Source organism: Lygodium microphyllum, chromosome 10 (genome assembly GCF_053477565.2).
Source record: "Lygodium microphyllum isolate KBCC chromosome 10, Lygodium_microphyllum_v1.1.10, whole genome shotgun sequence".
NCBI lineage: Eukaryota > Viridiplantae > Streptophyta > Polypodiopsida > Schizaeales > Lygodiaceae > Lygodium > Lygodium microphyllum.
The window spans coordinates 59,926,011-59,953,564 of NC_141144.1; the positions used below are offsets into that span (position 1 = coordinate 59,926,011).

At 40.6% G+C, this 27,554-nt stretch overlaps 1 protein-coding gene across 2 annotated transcripts; it reads right to left on the reverse strand.

The window, feature by feature from the left end:
• Positions 1 to 364: 364 nt before the first annotated feature.
• On the reverse strand, positions 365 to 14,000 carry LOC148030049 (beta-glucuronosyltransferase GlcAT14B-like). Of its 2 annotated transcripts, XM_087686323.1 has the most exons (5): positions 13,558 to 14,000; positions 12,715 to 13,350; positions 8,862 to 8,937; positions 8,637 to 8,752; positions 365 to 1,638 (listed from the first exon to the last, which is right to left on the reverse strand). In XM_087686323.1, exons 2-5 carry the CDS (start codon positions 13,289 to 13,291, stop codon positions 1,118 to 1,120), a joined length of 1,290 nt encoding a protein of 429 aa, XP_087542449.1. In that variant the 5' UTR covers positions 13,292 to 13,350; positions 13,558 to 14,000; the 3' UTR covers positions 365 to 1,117. The 2 variants fall into 2 exon arrangements, with proteins under 2 accessions (XP_087542449.1, XP_087542448.1); XM_087686322.1 differs by having other exon boundaries at positions 366 to 1,638; positions 12,715 to 14,000.
• Between the last annotated feature and the right edge of the window lie 13,554 nt (positions 14,001 to 27,554).

Genomic DNA, 27,554 nt, shown 5'->3' on the forward strand with positions numbered 1-27,554 from the left:
TTTCAACTATTCACTTTGGCGATATGTCTTCAACTCAAACTTCATGCAATTATATTGCTTTACTAAATTAACTAAATATCACAGATTTTACCTTTCACTAAATGTCACCCCCTAACCATTGTGGGTCTTTTATCTCAGCAATTTCCTCCATGTAGTATCACGAAAGTGCATATGCCGCTCAAGTTTTCATGGCATGTTCAAGTTTGCACCCTCTAACTAATAAATCACGTCACAATGTCACAAGACCTTCCCTTTTAGATCAAAGGCAACTTCAAGATTACATATAAAGAATACATTTTGGGCTGCTTGTATAGTTACATGAAACTAAGTAGCATGCAAAAATTGACCTCATAACAAACAAGGGGATGATAATAGAATGCATTGCACTCGACAACCAAGATTCTAGTGCATGTCTATAGACCTAACACTATACTTCTAGTACGATAGTATGCGTTGCACTCTACAACCGAGATTTTGGCGCATTTCTATAGACCTAACACTATATTTCTAGCACAAGCTTCAAAACTTCACGTCCTCATCCCAGAGGCTGGCTCTTAATCCATGATCGCTTGTCATCTCAAAAGTAACGTGCTAAGCTAAGGATTACAGAGAAAAACCTTCACTAAAAGACGATTATAGAATCAGTACACACACACCTACACAGTGCCCACAGAGACAGACACACAGAGAGAGAGAGAGAGCATCAGCTTCTAGCTCTGTGATTAGAAGAGCCCGCACTGTTCAGTTAGCATAATATACGCTTGTCTCGATTCCCCCAAGTTCATGAAATCATCAAAATACACATAGTTCACAATGCTGAGAACCACCTGAGAAGTACTGTTGTGATAGCCACCATACATATACAGCACCTCCCCATTTGCAGAAACGAATGTAAGGTCTAAAGGTTTCGAGCTAAGTATTCATATTGGGCACCTGTAACATGGATTTTCGATGCCCATGGGGGATAATGTATGTATGGCTACTTTGTGCCATGTGTAGCATTGCAGGTACAAAACTGGTAGGGAGAGATGATCCAGCACTGTCAACTTCTATCTGCAGGTTGAAGTTTGATCTTCTCTATCCAGACCAACAATGTCAAGATAATAGCTGTTGGAGCTCAGCTGATGCGGCATTGATTTGCTCGAAAAGTCTTGGGATCTAGAAGCTGCAAAAGCAGGCCTTCAAGCCTCTTGGCCCCAGGCCCAGGTCTCAGCACTGAGGAATCTCCTATCTCTTTGCATGGATCCCTCCTTCCATTTCTACTTCCTATACACCAACCCCCAGGAGTAAAACGCTCACCAGTACGGCCTAGCAGTTCCCTGTCAATTTTGTCAAGTACCAGATCGTCCTTTGCAAATTTCCTTGCAAATGCAGCTCCGCTACTGTTCATGCTGTCAAAATGGTCAACACCCAATGAAAGAGGGTGTTGCTGGGGTGGGTCATCCCATTCAATATAATGCAGGTCATGATTGACTGTAGTATTCCGGAACTCTTTTGTGTTACAAATGACACTTTGAAAATAGCCCTCTGGTGAGGAGACAAAATTTGTGAAATACATAAGTGCAGTCCGAGGCAGATTATCCCAGCCCCAGACACAATACTCAATAAAGTCTCTAGTCAAAACCATCCAAGCAGAGCCTGCACAACAATCCACAGGGGGGAAAGGATTTTAAAAAGATCTTGGAAACAAATAGCCCTGCAGAGGCCATGTCAAACGTTGTATCATACAGTTGCAATGCAGGACAATGTTTCTAGCCAATAGGCATTTAATTTTGATACTGATGATAATAATGAGGACAAAGCCATCTCTAGACAATAAACAGTTAGAATTAATACCGATAATAATAACAATAATCATAATGAGGACAATGAAAGTTTAGAGTAACTCAAAATATATTGTTCTTAACAATGAGAAGCATTAAAAAGTTCAGTAAGCATGAACCATTGAAGTTTCTGCCCTTCTATGCATGTGTAAGAACACGTTTAATTATTTGTTTCTTAAGGAACAAGGACCACTACCGACTTCAACAAGACACTACTGCACATTGGCTGCTGCCAACTCCGCAATGTCTCCCTGATCACCTCACACAACTCACCTTATGATTGTGCATTGGCCTTTTTCACTCTTTTTTGACCATCGCATCAGCCTCACCTCTAGAGTCTACTTCAAGATTTGGCATCTCACATTGTGACTGCATTTTGCAGCATAAGTGGCAAACACTCTTGTGTCCATGTCATAACACAACAGAAAAAAATAATTTTGTACCCTCCCTATTATTTTGCATATTTATTTATTCATTAAATGTGTTTCCTTTGCACTTACTAAATATAAAGAAAAGTACATTAGAGTTGACCACTGATAAGTGGTCACAAGTTATGGTGCACCCACACATTGAGTTAAAAAAAAGATAATACACACTTCCACCTATATGACCCGATTGGGTGCTTGTGATCAGAACTCAAGCATATTAAGGTTAAGCTCGCACATAAAAAAGATTAATGCCTTAAGTGTGAGCCAAATCTACCAAAACAGACAATTATAATCACCAAGATGGCATTGATCATGAAATGTTTGTACAATGTGCATGTATAGGCTAAAAGCTTAGAATGCAAGTATCTTTCCATAGAAATATGTTTTTGTGATGTACTCGTAAAGAGTTTTTACAAGGGAGTTCCTAAATTTTTAGGGATTCCTAAATTTAGCAAGTCCCTAAATTTTAAAAGCCTCAAATTGATCTAAAAATGCTAGTCCTAAAAAATAAGAATGACATTCTAAAAATAGTTAGTTTTACATTCTAGAGTGTACTAACATTCGTTGTTTCTATTCTTGACAATACTCATCCCAAAAAGAAAGGCCATAGGGAAAAGAGAAGTGTCAACACACTTATCACACGAGCTTCCAAGTGTCCTTCCACTTGTCACATCTCATGATATGTGGCTGGACACTTGTGTTGTGCTACTTCACTTTCCCTATTGGTACTAGCTCTCCCCTTTTCCCTTATCAAAAGAACATGTTTTTCCTCATTTTACATGAGTTTTCATAGCTGTAAATTCTTGTACAGCAATTAAAGACGCCCTAAAGTTAGCTCCATTCATCTACATCATCCTCCACTGCTCCATCATCACATACCTCCGTATCCTCTTTTCTTTCATCATCGTTTACGAGACAACATACCTATAAATTCATTGCATCCCCTCCTTCTCAAGCTCTTTCTCCATTTCAAGAAGGACAAGGACGAGGGATGCCCAAAAGCAAGGGAGGGGACATCATATGTAAATAACATTTTTTTTTCGTAAAGGATATGTAAATAACATTTTAAATTTCATAGTTACCAAATGTATGCATGTGATATGGTGGGTGGATGTGTGGGTAAATGTGTACGACCAAAGAACGAGTGCATGTGCATACACATATAAAGCCCCTCCTTCTCAAGCTCTTTCTCCATTTCAAGAAGATTAGGGACAAGGGATGGCGATAGGGGATGGGACGGCATACAAAAAACAATATTTTAAATTTCATAGTTACCAAATGTATGCATGTGATGTGGTGGAGTTCCAGGGGCCCCAAGACAGCCATTCCCCATTACTATGCTCTCACCCTCTCCTTGAGAGAGTGTCACTCTCTCAAGTAGCCTGGCAACAGTAATGTAATGGTCCTTCTATCTTACTTTGTGGCTGCCACCTGATTCACTGTTGTGCGGGCAGCTTGAGTTGCATCATGGTCCAATTTTCTTTGTTGCAGAAAAGATGTTTCTCCGATTGCTGCTACTGCGATGCTGTTCTCAGTTTTCTACCTTGTTAAGCTGTTTGCAGTGCTGAATCACTGGAATCACTGATTACTGTATTGCACATGTGTATGAGCTCCCCAAGTCTGCAGACAGTAGTGCTTCCCTGTGTTTCACCTGATCCTTGCTGTGTTTCACTTCATCTCCTCCACCTGGTCAGGCAAACAGTGGTGCTTCAGTCTTTCACTTCATCTACTCCACCTGGTCAGGAACAGCTGCCAACTCTTGAGATTCTCACATCTCGGAGATCGAACACTCATTGCAAGCACGGGTTGTGGCTACTACCAACTGCCACAGCTCCTGGAGCAGCCTTGAAACCCTCTATTGAGGGATTGCATTCTGTCTTTGCCACTGAGTTTTCTCCATTAGTTGTTTGTCAATGAGCAATGATATTTCTAGCTATCTTCCACTCATACATCATGTGGTGCCTTATCATCAGAAAATCCCTGTAGACTCTCGGTGGAGTGTCAGAGCTTTTTATATTGGTGCATGGCCTACACCTGAGACCCAACCCATTCCTCAGTCATCTTTCCAAAGTCATCCAAGCTGGATTGGAGATGAAATCCAGCTGGAGACCAAAACTTATGGTAACATATTGATGGTTCAAATCCCAAACCAGTGGCTACAACCAAGCATGTCTTTCACACCAAATCTAGACAGTCTACCAAGATATTGGTAAATTGGTCGGGCAAGATGAGATGATGGTCAATCAACCAAACACTGAGTTGGTTGGTGAGCCAGAGGACATGCATGCTTAAGCCTATGCCTTGATCATCATGACAACGGCTTATCCAATGATTCAGCTATAGCATGAAGAATTCTTCTTGTTTAGTTTGAGACCCAACATGTTGCCTAGGTCATGAATTGTCAGCTTCAAAGTGGCTTGCTTCAAAAGATTCGTTCAAAGTGGCTTACTTTGAGGGAGTCAAACCATATATGAAATCAAGCCCCTAAAAGATCTACTTGCTATTGTGTATTACTTTCCAATTGCAACTATTTGGTCATGTGCTTCTCCAAAGATAACTTCCCCAAAGTAACATGCCTTTGTCACTTTCATTAGTGGACTCATCTTTGTTTTTGTGAGAAGGTGACTTCTTTGTGTTTCAAGTTCCCACATTGTGTCATTGTACTTCATGAGCTATTCGTGTTTTCAAACTCTTTTGGAGCAACTTGGGCCTCTTGATCATGATGTCATGTTTGAAGTCATTGCCCTTTTCAATAGGCGTCATAGAGTAATAGGTTAGACCCATAGTGGGGGGATCCTATTGTGAGTGATTCCCCACAATCTTGGAGACTTCGTGCAATAAGGCACTAAAGATGTCCACCGTCTTTTGGCACCTTGTGGCAGTGGTTTGTGGATTCAAGTAGGGCAGCACGGCTAAGAACAAGTGCAGCTTCAATGTGATCCACCTAGACATATGGATAGCTGAAAACAAGGCCCACATGTAAAGATGTAGTAGGGTATACATTGGAGATAACATAGTATATGACAAATACTAGCAGTGAATGAACTTAGAAACTCACAAAACAAGACAAATGAAATACAACATTGATACGATGAACTCAGACCTTCGCATCTCAAGGACTGGGATTGAAGCTCTAGAGCCAAGGAGTCGGTGACCCTAAAATGAGTCAAAATGAGTTCACGGTCATGGGTGATGAAGGCTGGCAGCACCTATGGAAGAACCATGGAGGAAGTAAAATGCAGTCCTCCGAGCAATACGATATCAAAGAAGACACCGGATAGTAGAAGAAATAATGTGGGCAGTAATGGAGGGAGCGAGACATAGTCCTCCAAATCAACACAATGTTGGAGATGACTCCATGTAACCAGCCTTCCTTCCGTGGATGGGTGGTATATCCCTGATTACAACTTAATTACAGCAGCAAACAATTAATGCAAATCTGAAAATACAAATTTACCTACTGATCTTGGACAATGCACACCTGATTGGCCCAAAATTGGTGCTCCTTTCAGTATTTCTTTAGCTTTATTGAAGAAAAAGTTGATTTACAATGGGATTCTCCCGATCCCCTTCGCAATCCAAACTTCCCTTGTTGTCTAAAGTGACCAACAAGTTTTCAATCTAATTTGCCCCTCGATTCAGGCACTTAATTGGCCTTCACCCACTTCATAGACGATGGAAATGCCCCAAATTCAATGGATGGCTAGTCCTCCACTTGAATTTAGCTGAAATTCACCTTCAGTCCTGTTGAATCCAAGTCTTGGAGCTTCCAATTTCTGACATGCTTCCCTAATTTCTGCTGTAAATTAGAGTTTACAATAGAGAAATTTGCAATTTCTCGGCCTCCAAGGGTCCAAATGCTGAGATCTTTAGAGCAAGGCTGTGAAATGACTGGGAGATGAGAGAAAGCTGTAGAGAGAAAATTCGGAGTTTTTTCGCGAAGAATGACTGAAAATTAGTCAAATGCAACTGTTGCCTTGCCACAACATGTAGATGCAAAGAACTGAAGAAAATCAGTCATTTACTACTACTGCCCTGTCTCAACAGCTTGTAGATGCTATCACCTGCTATTGATTTGTCTTCTCCAACCCCTGGCTGCCTCAAAAGCTCCTCCAATGCCTGAAATCAGACCAGCAACCTCTCCTCCCTCTCTCTTGCAGACTGAATACACTAAAAGTACCTCTCTCCAACCACTACATTTTTCAGTCTTACATGGGCATTTTTGACAAGTGGCAACCTTCCCAAATGGCTTTTTCAGCATTAGCCATAATTAAATATTAATTTTTAATTTTTAAATACTGAAAATTAATAATCATTTTGGTGCCCTGAAAAATAATCTAACTAGCCAATAATTAAATTGCTAGACATCTTCCACTCTCGATGATGATGGCATCATTTCTCCAAACTTAGCATCAACAAAACCCAAGTTTTAGAGTAGAGGGGGTGACACAACAAATAGTGACAGCAATCTAGGGCTTACAACTGGTGGCAACAAGCGACAACCTCTAGAGGATAATGCACAACTGCTAGTCTGGCCAGCAGCCTTCTGAAGTTCTAAGTGATGGGCAGCAGCTCCTAGTGCAATTGCGGATAGTAAGGGAGTCCTAATTGAATTGGCATTGAATGTTTGTGGCTACTTTGTAAATCTTTAAATATTGTATATCAAGAGCTTGAGGATCACCCTTGAGTTTTGTTTGAGTGGTCCTCGTGGTGGAGATCTTGAGTATCAAGTGGTTGCTCATCACAATGAGAATTTCAGGTACCAATTTCCATGGACTAAACTTTAGAGCTTTATGGAAATCTTTAAGAGGCATTTTAAAAATTCATGCATTCAGATGGGGCCAACACAGCTTAAGAAAGTTGCAGTTCTATTGAGGGGAATATAATGCACCTATACATGTCGAACATCAACCTGGAGGGACAAATCAATAGTGCGACAATGGAGATGGTCCAACAAAAATTTGTGAAAGTTTGGTATAGTAGCAATCATGCTTTTTGTCAGTAGTTGGATCATGTACTAGTCAAGCTTTTAATACCTTGATGATGTCGCAAAAGTATCAAGGTTAAAGTCAGTTGATTTATGGCACATTAAAGTCATGCTTTTTACGTATCAGACTGCATAATTTTAAATGCCTATCCTTTCAATGGACAGCTACAAAAAGGGGGCATTGCCATCAAGGTTGCAATGTGATCATGGTGGAGATCTAGATCATCATTGGGTGACTGATCATCTACATCATCCTCTCATCTCTTCAGCAAGATCATGGACTAGAGCTATTCAAGGTCTTCTCTTGGTGAGTGCTGCAAGATCAAAAGTGCAAGAAGGCACAAGCATGAGAGAGCAATTCGAGGAGCATGGACTGGAGTGTTTGTGGCTGCACGAGGTCGAGCAAATACTAATTTTGACTATGGGCATGGACATGCTCTACGAAAATAGACTACGAAGTGCAAGAGTGTGTAGGGTAGCAAGCAGCTTGGGCTCTCAATTCCATCTAAAAATATCCCCCTAGGATCCAACCTACACAGAAGACACAACACAAGCCATACCCATGGCATAGACCATAAAGAGAATGGACATCGGACTCACTTTCCAGCTATAGAGCCAAATAAACTCACCCTTGAGCCTCGAATCCAACAGTGCACCAGGTGGTCACAACCACATCCCAAGAGCTGCCATTCCATACCACCAGCCCGCACCATCCTAGCCTATGAACACATCAGCCTATAAGCATAAGTGCAAGAATGGTGGTCAACACAAGGACATGCATAATAGGGCCTTAAGTCTATAAATAGACCCGGGTACCCTAAACCTAAAGTGCCCCAAATGCATTCACCATACACACTAGGTCACTTTATGACCACTATGACCAACACTACGGCACGCATCCAAATGTCCAAGGATGCACCTTGTACGTTTCCCTCGTATTGTTGTAATAGTTGATTTGATGATTGTTTCCACCTTTGCATTCTCTCATCTTTCATATGAGTTGTGGATTTAGGACCTAATGCTTCACAACTGCTGAAAAATAGGCGATACAATGATCACACCATTCAAGTGACTTCTATGGAGGGAGCAATCAAGAAAACGTTCTAGCATTACCAGCCAATAAAGCATACATATTCACATCAAGCACACAACAGCATAAATGCAAGTAGTGACAAACATTTAATGCATTGGATTTCAGCATTGTACAAAGGCAATTTGCAAATCACCACAACTCAGCAATACTGTTGTCAAGCTTATTTTCTAGAGCCTTTTCACAAAACCAAAAATACGTTTGGTTCGAAAATATATATGCAAGCACTACTCAAAGCACAAAAAATACATGAAAGGCACTATCTCCTGACATTAAAAAACGCAAAAGCACAATGCAGAGTACTATACCTAGAAACAGTTTGAATGCTTGAGGTACGGGACGCCGCTGAGTTGCCCAAAAAATATCAGTTTTCTTCACCAGATAAAGAGCAGGATCTACAATTATAGGCTTAGCTCTTTGAAATCTGCAGCAGAAAACACAGAAAGGTCAGTGGACGCTTGCATTTCAGTTAAAACGTTTGTTTGAGTAGTTTGAACAAAACTTTCAATTGCAAATGCACCAATTTAACATACTCCTTCCAGCCAATGTCACTGGTGTGCTCAATGAAGTTGAGATCCCTGGGGATATACGACAAAGCATGAAGTAAATCTGCAGTTCAAAAGCACATAAAATAAGTAATAAAAAGCTCAACTAATTTTGAACAGCAATCCAATGCAGATAGAGGATATGCCAAAGATCAGCAATCAAACAAAGAGAAGACAGGATTGTCAAAAGAAGGACAATGCTAAAACTAACTGAATTGCAGGAACAGGAAGACAAAAAAGAAAGAAGGAAATTAAAAGTGGCAAGCTTTTTTCTACACAACTATAGAACAAATGGGTTGGCCACTGTAAAAGAGGAAGAGGAAGATGAAGGATGTGAGCCTTGAGGCGGCACCAAGGATTGAGAGAGACCAAGGAGACTGTCAAAGTGGGTAGCCAGGCTAGATGAAGAGAAAAGTAAGGTCAAAACATTCTTGTACTATGTTATAACATTAAATACAAAAGAAATGCAAACATATCATATGGTTCATCCAACATAGAGATGCAATGTATAATGCTTCTTGTAAATTTAAGGAACTGCATTGCAATTGTCTCGACTCTTGGCAAAGCTTTACAAGTTCTAAGCATGAGATTGTGCAATACAACACATACCTACCATACATCTTCAAAGTTGATGCAAGAATGGCATCCTAGCTCCATGTAGGATGGTTGGCTATGGTTTCACGTAAAAAGTTACTCTTTTGTACAGAGAAACCTCCAAAAGTGAGTCTCCTTCAAAAACTTCAATTACATAAAGTACTTTTGCAAATACAAATCCCGTATAAATGCAGCTCCTTGATGCAGCCAGACATAAAGAGTTCACCTTAACAAAATCACCACCCTAGTTAGCTGTAGCTAATCAACAACTCATTCCAATCTGCAGCAAGGGAAACTTGTTTTTCATGGTGAACTTGTACACAAGACCGAGCTCCCATCATCCTTTTTTGAAAGAAGCACCAAATGGCCTAAAGCTTACCCAAGGGCCAATGCTTCTGCTCCTGGAACAAGCCCAACGCTGAAATCATCTGATGGAACAGGGTGAATTAGCAAGGCAACTTGTCCAGGGAAAGAGAGCCGAACTCATGGCAATGCCCAGCCCCATCTCATCCACATCTCTGTATTGTAAAGGTGAAAAAGGCTCCTGTTCATGCAATTGCATTTACATCATCATAGAACAAAAGCCCTTACAATCTGCATGCTTCACCTAGACCTAAGAAATGACCATCACTTGCTATGCTCGAGCCACCAAGGGTGCAACGACGCCATGCAAGGTCCACACACTCCCACCATGTCTCATCCAAGTAAGCACAAAGTGTGAGTGATGATTGGCAACCCCATGAGATTATAGAGCCAAGCTAATCCAAGATCGTGTCAACATTAAAGAAAGGAGTCCCTTCAAAGAATCTTGAATCTCAAGATTCACTACCTAGATGGTCATGTCCTCCACTACTTCTCAGCTTTGGTCTACCTCTTATGCCAAACAGCCTACTCTACCAATTGTGCTATTCTCATTATTAGTACAATCTAGACATGGTACTTGTTAACAACTTTTCCATCTCCATCCACGAGACTACTATGGGAGTACAAGATTCAATTAACCCAAGGATGATAAATCCAAATCTACCGAGGACTATTACAAAGTGCAAAAACTATGGCAGAAGAGGATAAGGCTTGTGTTACATCCTTCAACATCTACATGGGTGCTAGTAGCATTGGTCACAATGGTCATGAAGTGACTTAGTGCGAATGCACTTTAGGGTTAGGGCAATTAAGAGCTATTTATAGGACTCAAGGCCCTATTGTGCATATTCGTTATGTGATCACTACTCTTGGACTCTTGGCCTATTGGCTAACATATCTGTGCATCGAGATGGTATGGGTTGGTGGTATGGGACGCCAATCCTTGGGATGTGGTCATGACCTAGGGTATTGCTAGATCCCAAGCTCGGGGGTGAGCCCATTTGGCTCTATGGCTAGGAGGTGAGTCCGATGTTCAATCCCTTATATCTGTGAATGTGGCTTGTGTCATGTCTCATGTGCAAGTTGGATCCTAGGGAGCCGTTTCAACTTGACTCCGTGATCTCAACCCCGCCTTGAAGTTGATCCCTTTTTATTCATATTCTAGGGGAAATCCTTGATTCCTTGGTGATATGCCCTATTTGCTTGCATGTGAAAACAAGAGTTTTGCAACTTCTATGTCTCCTCACAAATAGCTCTACTTTGGAAGAATCTCCCTCATTACTCAAAAACTCGGCCTTCCCTTGGTCCTTGGACAACAACAAACTGTTTATGTTGAACAGCCTTCTTCTACCTTCCCTACTTCTCATATGTGGCGGCAAACTCCCACTCCAAGGAGCCGCTGACTGAGCAAGAAAGCTGGTATTTGGGTCTCCACAACTGCTGAAATACCAATATGCATACTATAATAAAGTCTAGCTTTCTTGGTTTTTATCTAGAGTGGTCTTTAGTTTTAATTTTGATCATCTCTCAACTAAGGAAAGTCCAATGAACTCTAGATGCTGTTTCCACCACATAAGAGGAAGATTGGAGTAGTTCCTGCATAGGGTCAATGTCATGAGACAAGCTTTGGTATAGGCACAAAACTGGTTTTCTTCAAGGGTTTGCAATGCATCTGGAACCAATTTAAAAGCCTGTCTCAAGCAAACCCTGTTCCTTTTTGGTATCCCCTCTAGCTGATTTGTCTAGGATGGTATCCCCACATCCCACCGTCCCCATTACTAGGGTGTATGTATGCAGGCAAACACTAAGTGAGGGGCAAGGAAACATTGAAAGCAAAGACACAAGCCACATGACTGAACACTAGAGTGTTTTTGAAGAAAAGTTTCTTTACCCTATAGACACCTAGGACACTCACCAAGACTCAAGGTTGGCTCAAGTCATGTCAGAATAAAAACTCCAATACTCCCTATCTGCAAGTCACTTGGAAGCTGATGCAATATTTTTCCTGCACTTGGACATCCATAGAGCTAGAATACCAGTGACATGCAAAGTCTGCCCCATATTCTGACATTGCCACTGCTAAAAATGCAGCAGGTAGTCAGCTCACTAGATACCACATAACTGCCCAAAATTCATGGATGTGACTCGACAATCGAACTTCAATGAAGCAGATGCAGATTGTAGACGGATTCTGCAGAAGAAAATCTCTAATCCACCTCCTCAATCTATGACAGCAAAACTGGTCTTTTATTGCCCAGAAAAATAGCCATCCTAGCAGCTATGACAACTACAACTTCTGCTGGATGGAAACTCCTATGCAGTTTAAACATCCAGCATCTCTTGATCCTTCACAAGTTACCATAAATACCATCTGGATCTAGCAAGACTGGTAAATACCAAACCACCACATCACGTAAACAAATCACCAGTCTGACCACCGAAAGGCATTTGTGATTGTACATCTCCCACGTTAAGTGTTACGCTTAAGAAAACTTAACAAGTAGACACCTTGTAATTGCAAAAAGAATGAGATCACCACCTGTAAGCAAAAAAGACAGATTAAACCCTGTACACCTGTAACTGCAACAGGACATTCATATACAGCCTGTAACTCTAAAGGGTACCATTCCTAGTCCAAAAGGTCAGTAACCAAGGCTCAGTCATCATTTTGCTCTTTAATCCAGTAATAATCAAAACGTTTTCCCTAATATCTTGCTGTGTGCACGAGAGGCCCATCTAACATTGCCATGCAATGCAAAACTAAGGTGTGCACTTTCAACAATATCCGGCAGGCTCTTGGTTAATAATCCTACTACAACTACATACTACCGAAAACAAAATTTCCATGTTTTAGAAAGGCCAAAGAAAAGGAGGAGATACATACCATCTTGTGTTACTAGAGGGTAATCAGAAGCACTGAGATTGATAAACCAATCCCACTCCCGGCCTTTCCTCAGCAGAATTGCAGCAGCATGTAATGTACAAGCTGTCATGGTTGGACCTCTGTAAGTTACCAAATTAGCCTTTCCTATGACATCCACATTGCCTATCTCCACAAAGGTCGGGTGCAATTTTACATATTTAGCCAAATCGACTCGTTCACTCTGTGCAGCATCAAGATCCAAATGCAAAAGATACTGGTTCCTCGGATGGTAAAGTGCTTGCAAAAGCCTTCTGATTCTCAGGCCATCACCCTGACTCCCTGAAATGAGGTATGCTAATCTTGGGGGTGAAGGTACGTCTGCTTCCCCTTTAGCAACATGCATTTGAAGTTCTTTCTCCTGATCGTATTGCGAGCTCCATAACCGATAGGAAGGAGAACCAGCTCCTTGAGAAACTCTTAAAGTGAACCCTGAAGCTAGCAGTAGGGTAAGTGCGAACAGCAAGCTGACGACTAGAGGCACCAACCACCTTTTCTCTGCGGCCGCCATGCTGGATGCTGTCTGGAGAGCCTTCTTCATGCCATCCAAGGTGAGCGGACAGGCCAGAAAGGGAGCAGACTTGCGGCTTTCCCGATGATCTGTTAATAATAGGAAACACAAAGGAGTGTCTCAAGCCTGGCAAACCGCAAAAAGGTGAAGGAAAAGAAGGAGAGGCGATGGCCAAAAGAAGAGAAGTGATGGCTCTCTCCTGGCCGACTGCTCCTCTTTCTGACAATGCTTGAAATGAAATTTGTTGCTTTTTTTTTCACCCCCGGTCCTGATAATGCTTGAAATGGAAACGCGACCTTTGCCTCGTTGGATTTTCCAAAACTGATGATGATGAGGAAGCTGCTGGTCGGATCATGGAGTGCGCTTAGCGAACTGCTGAGACGAGGCTAAGTAAAGCGTCGAACGTCTTTCACAATGCGTGGACAAGGTGAAGCTGATGGCTCACCAGACACTTGACTGTTGCATATAGCTTGTGATTCTTGCGTCCGACTGCCAAAATTTTATATGCAGAAGGGCCGGGGGCGGGGGGGGAGGGGGGGAGGGGGGGGGGGAGATTCGAAGGAGGAGGAGGAGGAGGAGGAAAGGTCTGGCTATGGCGGAAAAGGCGCCATGGTAACACTACTTGTGGCTTCTGATTTCCTGCATCGTCCTCGTCATCATCATCATCATCATCGCAGACCAACGATGGAAATGGTTGCCGTGTCACAGTACACTGAAAAATAGAGGGAAATTTAATTTCGGACATGAAACTCAACAGCTCTGATTGGAACGATTATTATGAAAATGAATCAAAGATTCTATATATTTTCTAACAAACCTGAATGTGAAAATGCGGAAAATTGTATCAAACCTCCTACATGTAGTTTCTGCTTTCACCCCTCAATATGAAAATCCGGTATCCATATCTACGTCCATACCGCCATACATAACATAACATTAAAATTAAATGATTCAATTTTTTTGTAATGCCTTGCCTTTCTTCAAATTTTCTATTAGAAATTGTGATGTCGCTCAAACCCCAAACATCCAAAAGCATGTCATGCAACTGTGAAGTTATGGGGAATCGATCCGAAGATATTCTATAACTTTTACTCTCGCCCATACCAATTGAGGATAGCATATCATGCAGCTGTGAAGTTAGGGGGAATCGATCTGAATACCTTCTATAACTTGCACACCTGCCCTTACCAATTGAGGTTCTAGTATAGGACATCACTCAAACCCTGGAATCGGCCATTGTTCAACGGGATAGCATGTCATGGAACCATGGAGTTAATGGTTTTTAGATAGCATATCTTGGAACTATGAAGTTAAGGGTTTTTGGATAGCATGTCCTGGAACTATGAAGTTAAGGGGAATTGATTCGAAGACCTTTTGTAACTCACACATCCACCCTTACCAACTAAGCTATTGCTTGTTGACATTGAATGATTAAATTCAATAGACCTAGCTAATTGATGTGAATAATGTATCAAATCTATGAACCTTAATATATTTATACTATTCTTGTACAAGTGAAGTATTGAAAAGATTGTGATTGGGCTTCATCCAAATGTCTCCACCCCTAAAATGTAACACGCTAAACCACTCAATCGTACGATTTGAACAATAGTCATCTTGCCAATGGAGTTGCTGCTCATTGGTAATATATTAACATTTACACCATGACACTAAAGCATTAGTATTATTTACATTTAAACATATTTGCATTTACACCATGAAATTATAGCATTAGTACTTTTCACAAGATCAGGTTACATTAAAGTTGTTTGAAGCTCCAAGCCCTTATTCATGTGGTCAACACCCAAAAAAAAAAAACACACTCGCAGGATCATCCCTACACAAAGAGCTTGCAACTTGTGCATTGAGATATCAACAAGTTCCCTTGCAATAAACCTACATGGCTAATCACACCCTTTACAAACTTGCACATGGGTTGGTGGCATAGGAACTCTATTTGGTGGTGGTGGGGTGTGTGTGTGTGTGTGGCCGCGGGAAGGGGGGGGGGGGGGGGGGTGGTGTTGTGATAAAGTGGCATAATGAAGGAACAAAACATAAAGGACAAGTGATGCAAGGTACATGCATATTGTGTGAAGGCTCTTCTAATTTCATTTGTTGGAGTGCCACACGTGCACCTTCCTAATATCACACCGTGCATGTCAAATTTTCCTTTGAACCCTTGGCCCAAGTTAGTCTTTCAATAAAATATTTTCTCTCAATAACTTTTAAAGAGCTCACATGATTAGTTAACCACCTATTTTTTGCATGATTAGGAAATGAATCAATGATTAAAAGTAAACTTTTTTAATGTTTAGCATCCACCTTTGCTAAATATAATCTCCCTAGTTATTATGTGGTGTTTCACTTTTTATTGCTCTATCTTGCTTGCCAATAAGAATCTCATCAATGTCTTTTTAGTTGGGATTTGAGCTATCTCCATTATTTATCACAATTAACCTATTTAAATTCATTTCATGATTTTCTTTATCAAGCTCTTAAAGCACTAAGATTGTTTTCACATAAGCCATATACCCAATACCCATTGGGTGTTTGAAAGCAACATCCCACTTATTATAGTCTTCCCATCAACATCAAAAGATATGTGATGGTAACCAACCAAAGGGAATAAATGTAACTACGTCTCCTATCCTCTATAGTGTAATTAAAAGAGAACATGCTCAAGAAAATTCACTCATGAACCATTATATGCTTGCCATCCATCCCATCAAAGTCATTACATAACTCTAAACAAGTACACTCAAGTCTTAGTCAATACCAACCTCTTGGTATACCACTTTGGAGAGCAACCTTTTGTTACTCTAGACTTCATAGTGTCTCATAAGTAAACAATTCTGTGTTGCTCAATTTATCCTCTAAAATTTTTAGCATGCACAAGTTTGAACTTCCCAAAAGCTTGAATTATATGCATTGATCATTCAAATTGTGCATTTAAACATGATTTTCATTTCCTTGTATTTTTTGTTAGTTAACTCGTTTCATGAAGATTAAATCCATGTAGTTCATGATTCCAAACCACACACCTATATGTTAGTTTCTAAAAAACAATGGAAATAGAAGGATCTAAACCTCAAAATAGCCATAGCCCCATGGCATAGTATTTGGAAAGGATGGAAAATATAATTGATAAATGCATATCAAGTCACTCAACTTTGCATCTATATTCCTCATGCACACACAATAAGATTAGAAATGTTCTCCTATTTAATGACTATCAACCACATAGAGCAATAGATTGCAAATCAAGCATCAACGTAATATATTCATATCAATCAAGATGAAGTGTATTTTTGGATTGCACGAGGATCACCATTGGCAATATGCAACAATGCACTTGTATTATGAATTCGTAAGATAAATCACAAAGAGATTGCATTAGTTCCATTAATATTTTGCAGTATAAATCCAACAACCAGACTCACACCTATGCAATTTCTATTAGAATCAGTAGACTCCTAAGAAAAGAGAAAGGTGCAATATCTATTTTCATCCTAGAAAGGCTCATAAGCCTTAAGAAAGCATGCAAATGAAGCAAGAGTGGACTTGTGACCACAAAAGTGGGCTAGATACCCAAGAGGGGATGGAAACCCTAAATCTCATGTATAAAAAGGATGAAAAAGAATAGAGCAAGCTATTCATACATGTGCAAACTTTTGCTTACTATCTTCTTGCTACTCTCTTGTCTATGCATGAGAGTGAAGGAGAGAGTGTTTGAGCATGTGTGTAGAGCGAGGGACATGGTGTTGTGAAGCTCTTTGCATTCTTTTCTTTTCTTCTCCGTCCCATCTTGGTGAATTGTGTGTGTGAGTGTGAGAGAGTGAGAGATGTGGCTACATGAAGTCCTCTCCTTGTCTTCGTCTCCTCAAGCTCATCATTTGCAATTCCTCTCTCACCTGGACAATAATGGAAGTTGCATTGTAAGCGAAGGGCTATGCACATGAATCATGCTTGTCAATAGAACATGACTACAATGTGGTAAAAAGTTTCGATAAGTGTGCTTAATACATTTGCCATGAATGGATCTATCATTTGGTAGGTTAGTTCATTGCGCTTACACATGTGAGTAGACCAGGTGAGAGATAGTCATCAACTTCATGCATCAAGTCTCTTGAAATACTAAGGGTGTGTCCAATGGTCCTGTGTTGAGCTCACAAAGTGCAACATTTTGGTTTTGTCATTACCAAGACCAAGAACACCTCCCCCACAAAGTTGCTCACACACTTTGCATAGAAGAATAAGGTATGTGGATTATACTAACTCTAAAATGATACTTGGGAAGGAAGAAGGGGAATATCTTGAATATGCTTGACTCTATTGGTGTGAAGTACAAAAGCCTTTTTGAGGTGGAAAGAAAAGATGATAGGGCTAATATACTCTCGTATGTGGATGACTGCATAAGGGGAAGCAAGGGGGAGAGAGAGTGTGTGTGTGTGTGCGCGCACATGCGCGCGTGTGTGCATGTGTGTGCATGTGCGTGTGTTTTAGTCCAAGAATAGGGGTACTTAAACCCTTCCTTTTTTATTCATTCTTATCTTTGAACCTTTGAATAGTTTGTTTACACACACACACACACATATGCGCACGTGCAAGCAAGTGTCATTTTGCTTTTAGGGGGAGTCTTAGAATTAAGCCCCCCTCTTAGGCACACATGACATTGCTATCATGTGCTGCTTGGTGGCACCTTCTTCATCGTCACCTATCCCACCCCTGCCGCATCAGTAGCTAATGCCAATATCATCACCAGCAAGTCCCTCATCAACATTAGCCACAAGTCTCATTGTAGTCACGCTACAACATTATGCCAAAGTGGTCGATGTACTATAGATCCCCTATGCAATCAATAGTACATGTGATGAATTGTTGCCACACAACTTGGGCATTAGAGTCAATCACGCATGCTATCATGTCTTTGCTAGGAGCATTTAGGTTGGTTACACATTGGGTGATGGACGGCTAATGAGTGTGCACATGTACTTTTTGAAAATGGGCATGGACATGGGCGTAGTACCTTTACACACCAAATGGCTATAGTTGCAAAAAGGTAAAAGATAATAAACCTATAACTTTTTTGATTGGCTACAAATGCAAAAAACGCACTCATGTCTGCCACTTTACAAAGTGGGCAAGGGAGACTCCCCATCCAAAAGTGGGGAGGGAATTCACCTATTTAGTAGTAGGTGGACAACACGCCATGTTCTCTCCAATATGTAAAGGACTATGGACACCCATCCCTTAAATATGTGTTTTGATTGGTTAAAGCTTAGAAAGTGGGCATCCATCATTTGGTGTGTAACCAACCTTAGTAGCCATAGTGTCTACTAATCGTGCTTTTTCATTACAAGCATAGTTACTCACTACATTCAACTATCAAGGTTTTTTACTACCTCAATCTCCCATCCCTTGGCTAATATCCATTCAATCTCTTGAAAACAAGTTTCTTGCTAAGATGATACATGGAATAGTTCCTTATTGAATGATCATTTGGGATTAATGACCCTTTTTCTCCTACTAGTGCAAAAATAGATATTTGTGAGGGCGAGATCTCATATTGTCCAAGCACCTGTACCCCTTGATGTATGCTAAGGCAGCTTTTTGTAGCTTGGAATGTGTTTCTAGAAGCATGGCAAGTTCAATCCTAGTGGCAATGGCCAAGAAGGATGATTGTCTCTACATGAAAGAGACGAGGGTCACACACCATCATTATCTTACTAGCACCACCCCTTTTTCCCTTTGGCATACCCTCCATGCCCTCAACTCTCACCAACATTCCAAACCTCCATTCCCTCTTCTTTGCAATCATCTCTTCTTGCCCCCTAGGGCTCCACATACACCCCCTTTTCCCCTCTTCTATTTTTACCAATCCCCTACCCACCATGTCTTCACCATTCCCTTCATCATCATTTTCTTAACCTCCTTTACCACCACCAACCATCTCTCTTTCCATGTGTCACCACCATCCATTTCATTATCATCGTCCTTCCTAGCAATATCTCCCCCACCTCCTCTTCCTTCTATCTCTAGCTCCACCATCTTAGCCTTTCTTTGCAAAACCCTAGGTTCCAAAGGAAGAGAAGAGCTAAGAGCTACTAGGGGAGGAGCAAAGAGTTGCTAGGGAAGGAGCCACTGCCATGAACGCATAGGCTCGAAGAAGAGAAAAGAAGTTGCATTAAGGACAAGTGTCAAGGTAGGTTTTGTAATTAGAGAGAGCATTCATGCATCATTAAACAAAGGCGTGGTGGTTACTTAACTTAAATGGAACTCCCCCAACACACACACACACACACACACATAGTGTCTCTCTCTCTCTCTCTCTCTCTCTCTCTCTCTCTCTCTCTCTCTCTCTCTCTCTCTCTCTCTCTCTCTCTCTCTCTCTCTCTCTCTCTCTCTCTCTCTCTCTCTCTCTCTCTCTCTCTCTCTCTCTCTCTCTCTCTCTCTCTCTCTCTCTCTCTCTCTCTCTCTCTCTCTCTCTTTGCACACCCTCCTTGTATGCAGCAAAGGTGGAGGAGGAGTAAAAGGAGGAACAATGGGAATCTTTAATGGAACCATGTCACAATGGGAAGTTTTTCTTTTTTTGTGATTATTCATCTATCATATACTTAATAATTACAACCCTTCATGCCATTAACTACACCACACTCTTTGCAATGGTTAGCATGTAAGTGCACTAGTATATCTACCTTGTGCACTGCACCCTAGTGCATTGCACCACACCATAGTGCACATGCATATGCACTAGTCCACTAGTGTACATCCCACGCCCACAACATTATACTAAGGTCAACCCCCTTTAATGTCAAGACAAGTGCACAATGTTGTACACTATGGCCTATGCACTAAGCCTTATGCATCCATCTAACCTTGTGTGCACCCCTAGTACACCCCTAGTGCATTGCACCTACATGCATTGTGTAATACCTTAAGTGCACTAGTGTACCGTAGTGCACACACCTTGTGCACTACCGCATCCTTGCACAGTGCACTACACTAATGCATTGCTCTAGTGTACTACCCTAGTGCACTACTAACCCTAGTGAGCCACTCATCACTATGCACTAGTGTACCAACCATTAGTGCATGTATCACCCTCACACACATGCCTTTGCACCTTAGTGCATATGCATCAACACACCCTATGCACACCACTATGCACATACCCCTACATCTCAATGCACACACCTTATTGCTAAGTTAGCCTTACACCTCACATCCACCTTAATGCATTATGCACTAGTGCAAGTGCACTTGTACCCACTGTGTATTAGTGTCCCTAGTGCACGTGCACCATCCACACCATCCTTGCACCTAGCCCAACACACATAACGATCCTTAGTCTAGACCCTAATGCACACATGCACTAGCCCCATGCCCTAAGATACATTGACAATGTTGCACACTAGTGCACCTAGTTCACATACCTTAATGCACGTCATCCTTGCACACTACATGTGCACTAGTGCACTATGTCCAACTCCCTTGCATGGTGCACACAAGTGCACCCACCCCCCCATAGGCAACCTATCATGCATATACTTAAAACAAAACCTTGCATACCATCCTTGCACAACACTTCACCTAGACGTTAACACCCTTAGCCTCACTTGTATAAAGGAACCCTGCATTGCACTACACATAGTTTCTAACACTTGCACATTTGTGCACATGGCCTTGCTGCCAATAAGTTTCATACACAAAGGCTAATAGGCATGTGTCCTATACATTATGTCTTAGATGCTCTCATGGTAGTGCACTCCCAATAGGCACTATGATCCATTTAGGAACACCTCACCTAGCCCATACACTAGAACACACATGCACTAGAACCATCCCTTACATCATGTGTGCACCTTGCTTGCACATTGCATACATGTGCACCAATGCACTAGTGCACTTAGCTTACACTACCTTAGTGCACATATTCTAGTGCACATCTATGTGCATAGCCTAAGGCATAGTCCACCTGGAATTCTAATTCACTCCTAGTATACACATTCCTACATCATAGTGCATTGTGTACATGTGCAAACATATCTCGTACACAATATAGTGCACATGTGCACACGTGCACTAGTGCACTATCCTACACTTAGCTAGTATAGTCTCCATTGTGCGCACCCTTAGGTGCACACCTTTGCACTTCAACCTATACCCTTGCATTTTGTAATCCACATGTGCACTTGACCACATTATAATACTCATTTTGTTGCACACTAGCACTCGATATGTGCACTAGTAAACCCCTAGTGCACAAATCCCCCACATTATAATACTCATTTTGTTGCACACTAGCACCCGACGCATGCACTAGTACACCCTTAGTGCACAAATCCCTCACTCATGCACTAGTATACCCCTAGTGCACTAGTCCATGCATACATAAACACAAATTGTCCACAATGCACCACTTCTGCATACTATTTTGGGCACTTCTCTTGCATACATAGTCTAGTGCATGCTTGATGTGCACTTTGTCCACTTAACCATCACAACTCACCCATAGCAAGACACGCTACTATAGGTGGACTACACTAATGTACTAGCGCACTAGCAGAGAACCTTAGTGCACTATCCTTGCACACATGCACTAGTACACTATGATCCCCATACACTTGTCGTAGTGCGCCCTCCTGTGCACACTAACCATTGCATAATGCTCATTCACATGCATATAGGCACACTTGACTCATGTATCCACTACCATTTAGTTTAGTGCATGTAGACTAGCGCATACATGCATATGTGCCAATGCCTTAATCATAAAAACCCTTTGCACAAAGCACCTAGCACAATCCAACCAACATGTTAGCACACTACAAGTAGCACGTGGCACCTACATCCACACATCTAGTGCGCTATAGATTCAACTCCCATACATAGCCTAGTGCACAGGTGCATGTGCACTTGTGCAACTTCCTTGTGCACCTCTCAAATACACAAACCCCACACACATAAACATCAACATGTGCATTGTTACACTTCCATGGACCCTTGACTAGCCACAACCCTAGTGTACATAAGCATGTGCACACCTTCATGCACACATGCACCCCTTGCACAAAATTAGTGAATGCGAGCTCAAAAGCATAAACTAATGAGAAGGGACACATGAAATCAAGAAAGGTGATGCTTTGGATATTGAGCAAAAATCAAAGAGAGGAATTACAATAACCAAAAGTGAAATTTCTATCAAAAACCAACCAAACCCATTGAGATGGGAAAGAAAAAAAAAGAAACAACATTGACTTGCATCCTGATTGTTTGAAAGCTATGTAAAGTTGTGAATTCACAAATTGTTTGAAAAGAAAGAGAGCCTGCTCATGCGCATAGTGTACTTAAATGCACTTGAACACAATTCAAAATTTAGAAATGTTGTTTAAGAAGTCAATAGAAAATCATTGGGGAAAGCCATAGAAAATAGAGTGGGCAACAAACAACAAGTTTTAGAGAACAAAATGATAGACCAAAATACCAAACACCCAAACTAACTAGAGAGAACCTAAACCTAGCATAGGTGCATGTGCTTGAGAAGCAAACTTGAGCTTCCAACTCCCACAAAAAGTAGAGATCGCAATCCTAGTAGACCAATTGATATAGAGAACATCATTGTTCACAATCACATAAACCAAGTCATTGAACTAGTCAGCATAGAGACTAAGGGCACCGTACTTAGTACAATGAAAAGAATCAAAAACTCAATAGGAGCCTTAGATGGCTTCTAGAATACCATTGAAACCTTCCAACATGTTGTTAACTTTTATGTCTTGAGCATGATCCTTGAGGCCATGGAAAGAATGTTCATAGGGCTCTAGAGTCAAGATACAAACACTCTTAATTAATTGATGGTCATCAACAGCAATACAAGATAGCACCTTGCAACCATCCAAGCAGACATGATTAGCATCCAAAGGATATTGTTGAATAGCAAAGTCATAGATTCCTCTCAAGGTTTGTTTGTGTAGTGATGCCTATTCATAGACATGCTTTAAGTTAGAATTCACATCACTCAAACCCTCTTGACCAAGATGGGAAATGCACCATGAACTAAGGATTGAGCAAAGATCCCTCTTATGGCCAAGTAATTGGATAAATATTAGGGATTAGGCATGAATGTATAGTGTTGAACACTTCGAGCAAGTCTATAAAGCAAACGACATTATAGGAGATGCTAAGCAAGGGCATGCATTTGAATATAGCATGGAAGAAAAGGGACAAACTTGGCTCATTGGGCTTGCTACCACCAAAAAAGCCTCATTCATGTTGCTCAAGGAGGATCTCTTTATCAAAAGCATTTCATAGAAATTAGTTACTATCATAATATTATCATCTAGATAATTAATACTAAACAACAAGAATAGGAGAGCATGTAAGAATATGTCTCAAAATGAGGACCCTATTTCAGTGAATTCCAATTGTTGTTGAATGACTCACTACCAAGGCTATTAAGGGCATCTATGATGAAAGTTACAAGACCATGGTGGGAAACTCACATCCTTATTCCTCTAGCATCAAGGATGTATTAGATGAGGCTATCCGCATTGATGATCTACACAAGGAAACAAGTAGGGGGACAAGAGAGCCACATGTATCTCATATGATTCTCAATTGAGTTGAGACAAAGTTGAGATGAATGACATGCAAGACCTTATGGCAATCATAAAGAAGCAACATCAAGATCTCTTGAAGATGGTTGAAACCTTGAGGCTACCCCAAGCTTATTGTCAAAACATACAATGCATGCATTGTAGTAGAGATCATCTCTCCTCGAAGTGCTCACACCTAGCATGCATGCACTAAATGTGGATGCTTTAGGTATAAAACTACTTGCTATACAATTCCTCAAAAACTTATAAGCCCTAATCCAAATTTTGATTATTAGCAATTTAACCGCAATCTTGATTCTCATTGACAACCCCAAAAAGTTTCACATGTAGCTTTACTAACCCCACCCAATTAAGGACCTATTGCTCTTAAAGTTAAAATCAATCCATTAGGAATAGCCAAGCCCCTTGCCCCCATCATAAATACCCCCCTAGCGACCCTCCTGCCCATCAGATAAAACAAACATATCGATGATGATGAATACACAAATTGTTACATATGTGATGAAGAGTTGTTCCAACCATGATGCTAAGAAGCACAAGAGAAAAGGGAATGAACTACTCAAGAAAAAACAATTGAGTGTTGAAATTGCCACCAACCCAGGCATATCTCAAACCATTGCCCAAAAAATCAAGAACATTGTGCCCTTAACACTAGACATCCTAAAATCAAAATTTGAACGATCAAGGTTATAACCATCAACCCCGAAGACAAAGAGCTCATCCACGTGCCTATCTCGGGGTCAAGCTAGTTTCAAAACATGAGCATGCTATTGAGGCTCTCATTGACTCAGGAGCCGATTATAGTATCCTTACCTATGATCCATGGATTGTAATCAACTAGCTCAAACCTATACCAATAGATGCAATAATCAATCCATATAGGGGTTCTCCATATTCACTCCTAGGAAAATGGAAAGCCTTGATGGCCTTGGAAAATGAAAGCTTGCCCATCATGTTTGATGTGCTTCTAAATTGAGATAATATAGGAAGGGAAGTCCTTGGGGAGAAATTTCAAGCTCACTACAAAATGTGAAGTGGCCTATAAAGCACATCAAATATGCTTGACCCTAATCAGGTGTCAAGATAATCACAATATTCAACAAAGACAACCTTGCCAACCCCCAAAGGAAGAGCAATAGACTTATCTTTGAGTCAAAAGAAAGCCTTAGTGAGGATAGTAAGGAAGTTCTTAATAGGCTACTAAAGGCATAAGAGGAAAAGCATATGACACATTAGAAATTCTCCTTATTTAAGGAAACCAAAGTTACTAAGAGCTCCAATGCAACTTCTAATACTATCAAGAAAAGACCACCATACAAAATGAAGCAAATATGTTGTTATGTAAGGGGAGGAGGGGATTGTGTTCACTCTTAATATTTCAACTTACATTATCGATTATGTTAGGGGAGGGGAGGGGGGTTTCCATTTTGGAATGCTATAGGTAAAAGCATGGTGACACTACTTATGTCTTGGAAAAGTAAAAAAATCAAGACATTGGATAGACTTCTTTAGTGAAGCTTTGGTTCAATAAAATGTGTGAAGGAGGGCTTTGCTTATCATAAATATTGTATATTTTCTCCCTTAACTCGCGCACCACCCTCAATCTCAAGGACATTAAAGTAAACTGTTTTGACAAAGACAAAATGATAATGGACTTACATAACTCATCAAGATCGGCCCAAGCATGTGTATCAAATTCTTTGGGCTTTATCCCTTTAGTCTTCAATGCTCTAATTTACTTCTTTTGAACCAAAGCTTGCCATATCTAGGTCTTCCAATAATTGATTTGAGAGTCTACTCCTCTCAACAAACTAGTTGAAAATTGAATTCCCACATCACTATCCATAAAACTACAATAAAATAGTATATAGCTATAGACAAAAGAACAAAATACAAAGCTCCCATTGCTAGGAAAGTGTTGTAAGAGTATCATGTACATAAGCCAATTGTGTGCATAAGAGATCTCCAAAAGCAATAGAGATCCACCAATCTACAACTAACATACTACATATAAATAGTGAAGCTCAAATACAAACCAAGCATGCATAAAAATTTGACAAATGTGTTTAATAGGAGGGAGCACTAGGTGGACAAATTGAAATATAGATCAACCCACATTGATCAAAGTCTACAAGGACAATGTACGCATATGACAATTGAGCATGTATGCATTTCCATTCTACTATCCATTGATAAGATGATAAGCTAGCACCACAAAGGCCAAAGCCATGGTGGCTAGCAGATGGGATGAAGACATATAAATTCACAAAGGCTAACCTTAGATCCATTGAGTGTGGCATCACTCACATGTATCACAATTGTCCCATGGGCAAGGCATCTAGAAGCACCCTAACCTTGTGTACTCAGCTTAATATCCCAATGTGAAAAGTATCCCAAGATTTAGGGAGAAAGTGACAAGCAATAACATAGCTTGACATTCTTCTCAAAGGTAATCCGTTGTGAAGTAATCTAGCTAGAAATAAAACTCATTTAAATGATAAGACATAACAATGCTTTCTTCATATGAAGATCTATGAGTTTCTTAAGCTAATACAATTTGGAGGGAGGGCTTTGCTTATCATAAATATTGTATATTTTCTCCCTTAGCTCCCAAGCACCACTCTCAATCTCAAGGACATTAAAGTAAACTGTTTTAACAAAGACAAAATGATAATGGCCTTACATAACTCATCAAGATCAGTCCAAGCATCTGTATCAAATTCTTTGGGCTTTATCCCTTTAGTCTTCAATGCTCTAATTTACTTCTTTTGAACCAAAGCTTGCCATATCTAGGTCTTCCAATAATTGATTTGAGCACTAAAGTGCTCAAACCAAGCGTCTACTCCTTTCAACAAACTAGCTAAAAATTGAATTCCAACATCACTATCCATAAAACTACAATAAAAGAGTATATAGCTATAGACAAAAGAAAAAAATACAAAGCTCCCATTGCTAGGAAAGTGTTGTAAGAGTATCATGTACATAAGCCAATTGTGCGCATAAAAGATCTCCAAAAGCAATAGAGATCCACCAATCTAAAACTAACGTACTACATATGAATAGTGAAGCTCAAATACAAACCAAGCATGCATAAAATTTGAGAAATGTGCTTAATAGGAGGGAGCACTAGGTGGACAAATCAAAATATAGATCAACCCACATTGATCAAAGTTTACAAGGACAATGTATGCATATGCCAATTGAGCATGTATGCATTTCCATTCTACTATCCATTAATAAGATGATAAGCTAGAACCACAAAGGCCAAAGCCATGGTGGCTAGCAGATGGGATGAAGAGAGATAAATTCACAAAAGCTAACCTTAGATCCATTGAGTGTGGCATCACTCACGTGTATCACAATTGTCCCATGGGCAAGGCATCCAGTAGTACCCTAACCTTGTGTACTCAGCTTAATATCCCAATGTGAAAAGTATCCCAAGATTTAGGGAGAAAGTGACAAGCAATAACATAGCCTTGACATTCTCCTCAAAGGTATTCCCTTGTGAAGTAATCTAGCTAGAAATAAAACTCATTTAAATGACAAGACATAACAATGCTTTCTTCATATGAAGATCTATGAGATTCTTAAGCTAATACAATTTGGAGGGAGGGCTTTGCTTATCATAAATATTGTATATTTTCTCCCTTAGCTCCCAAGCACCACTCTCAATCTCA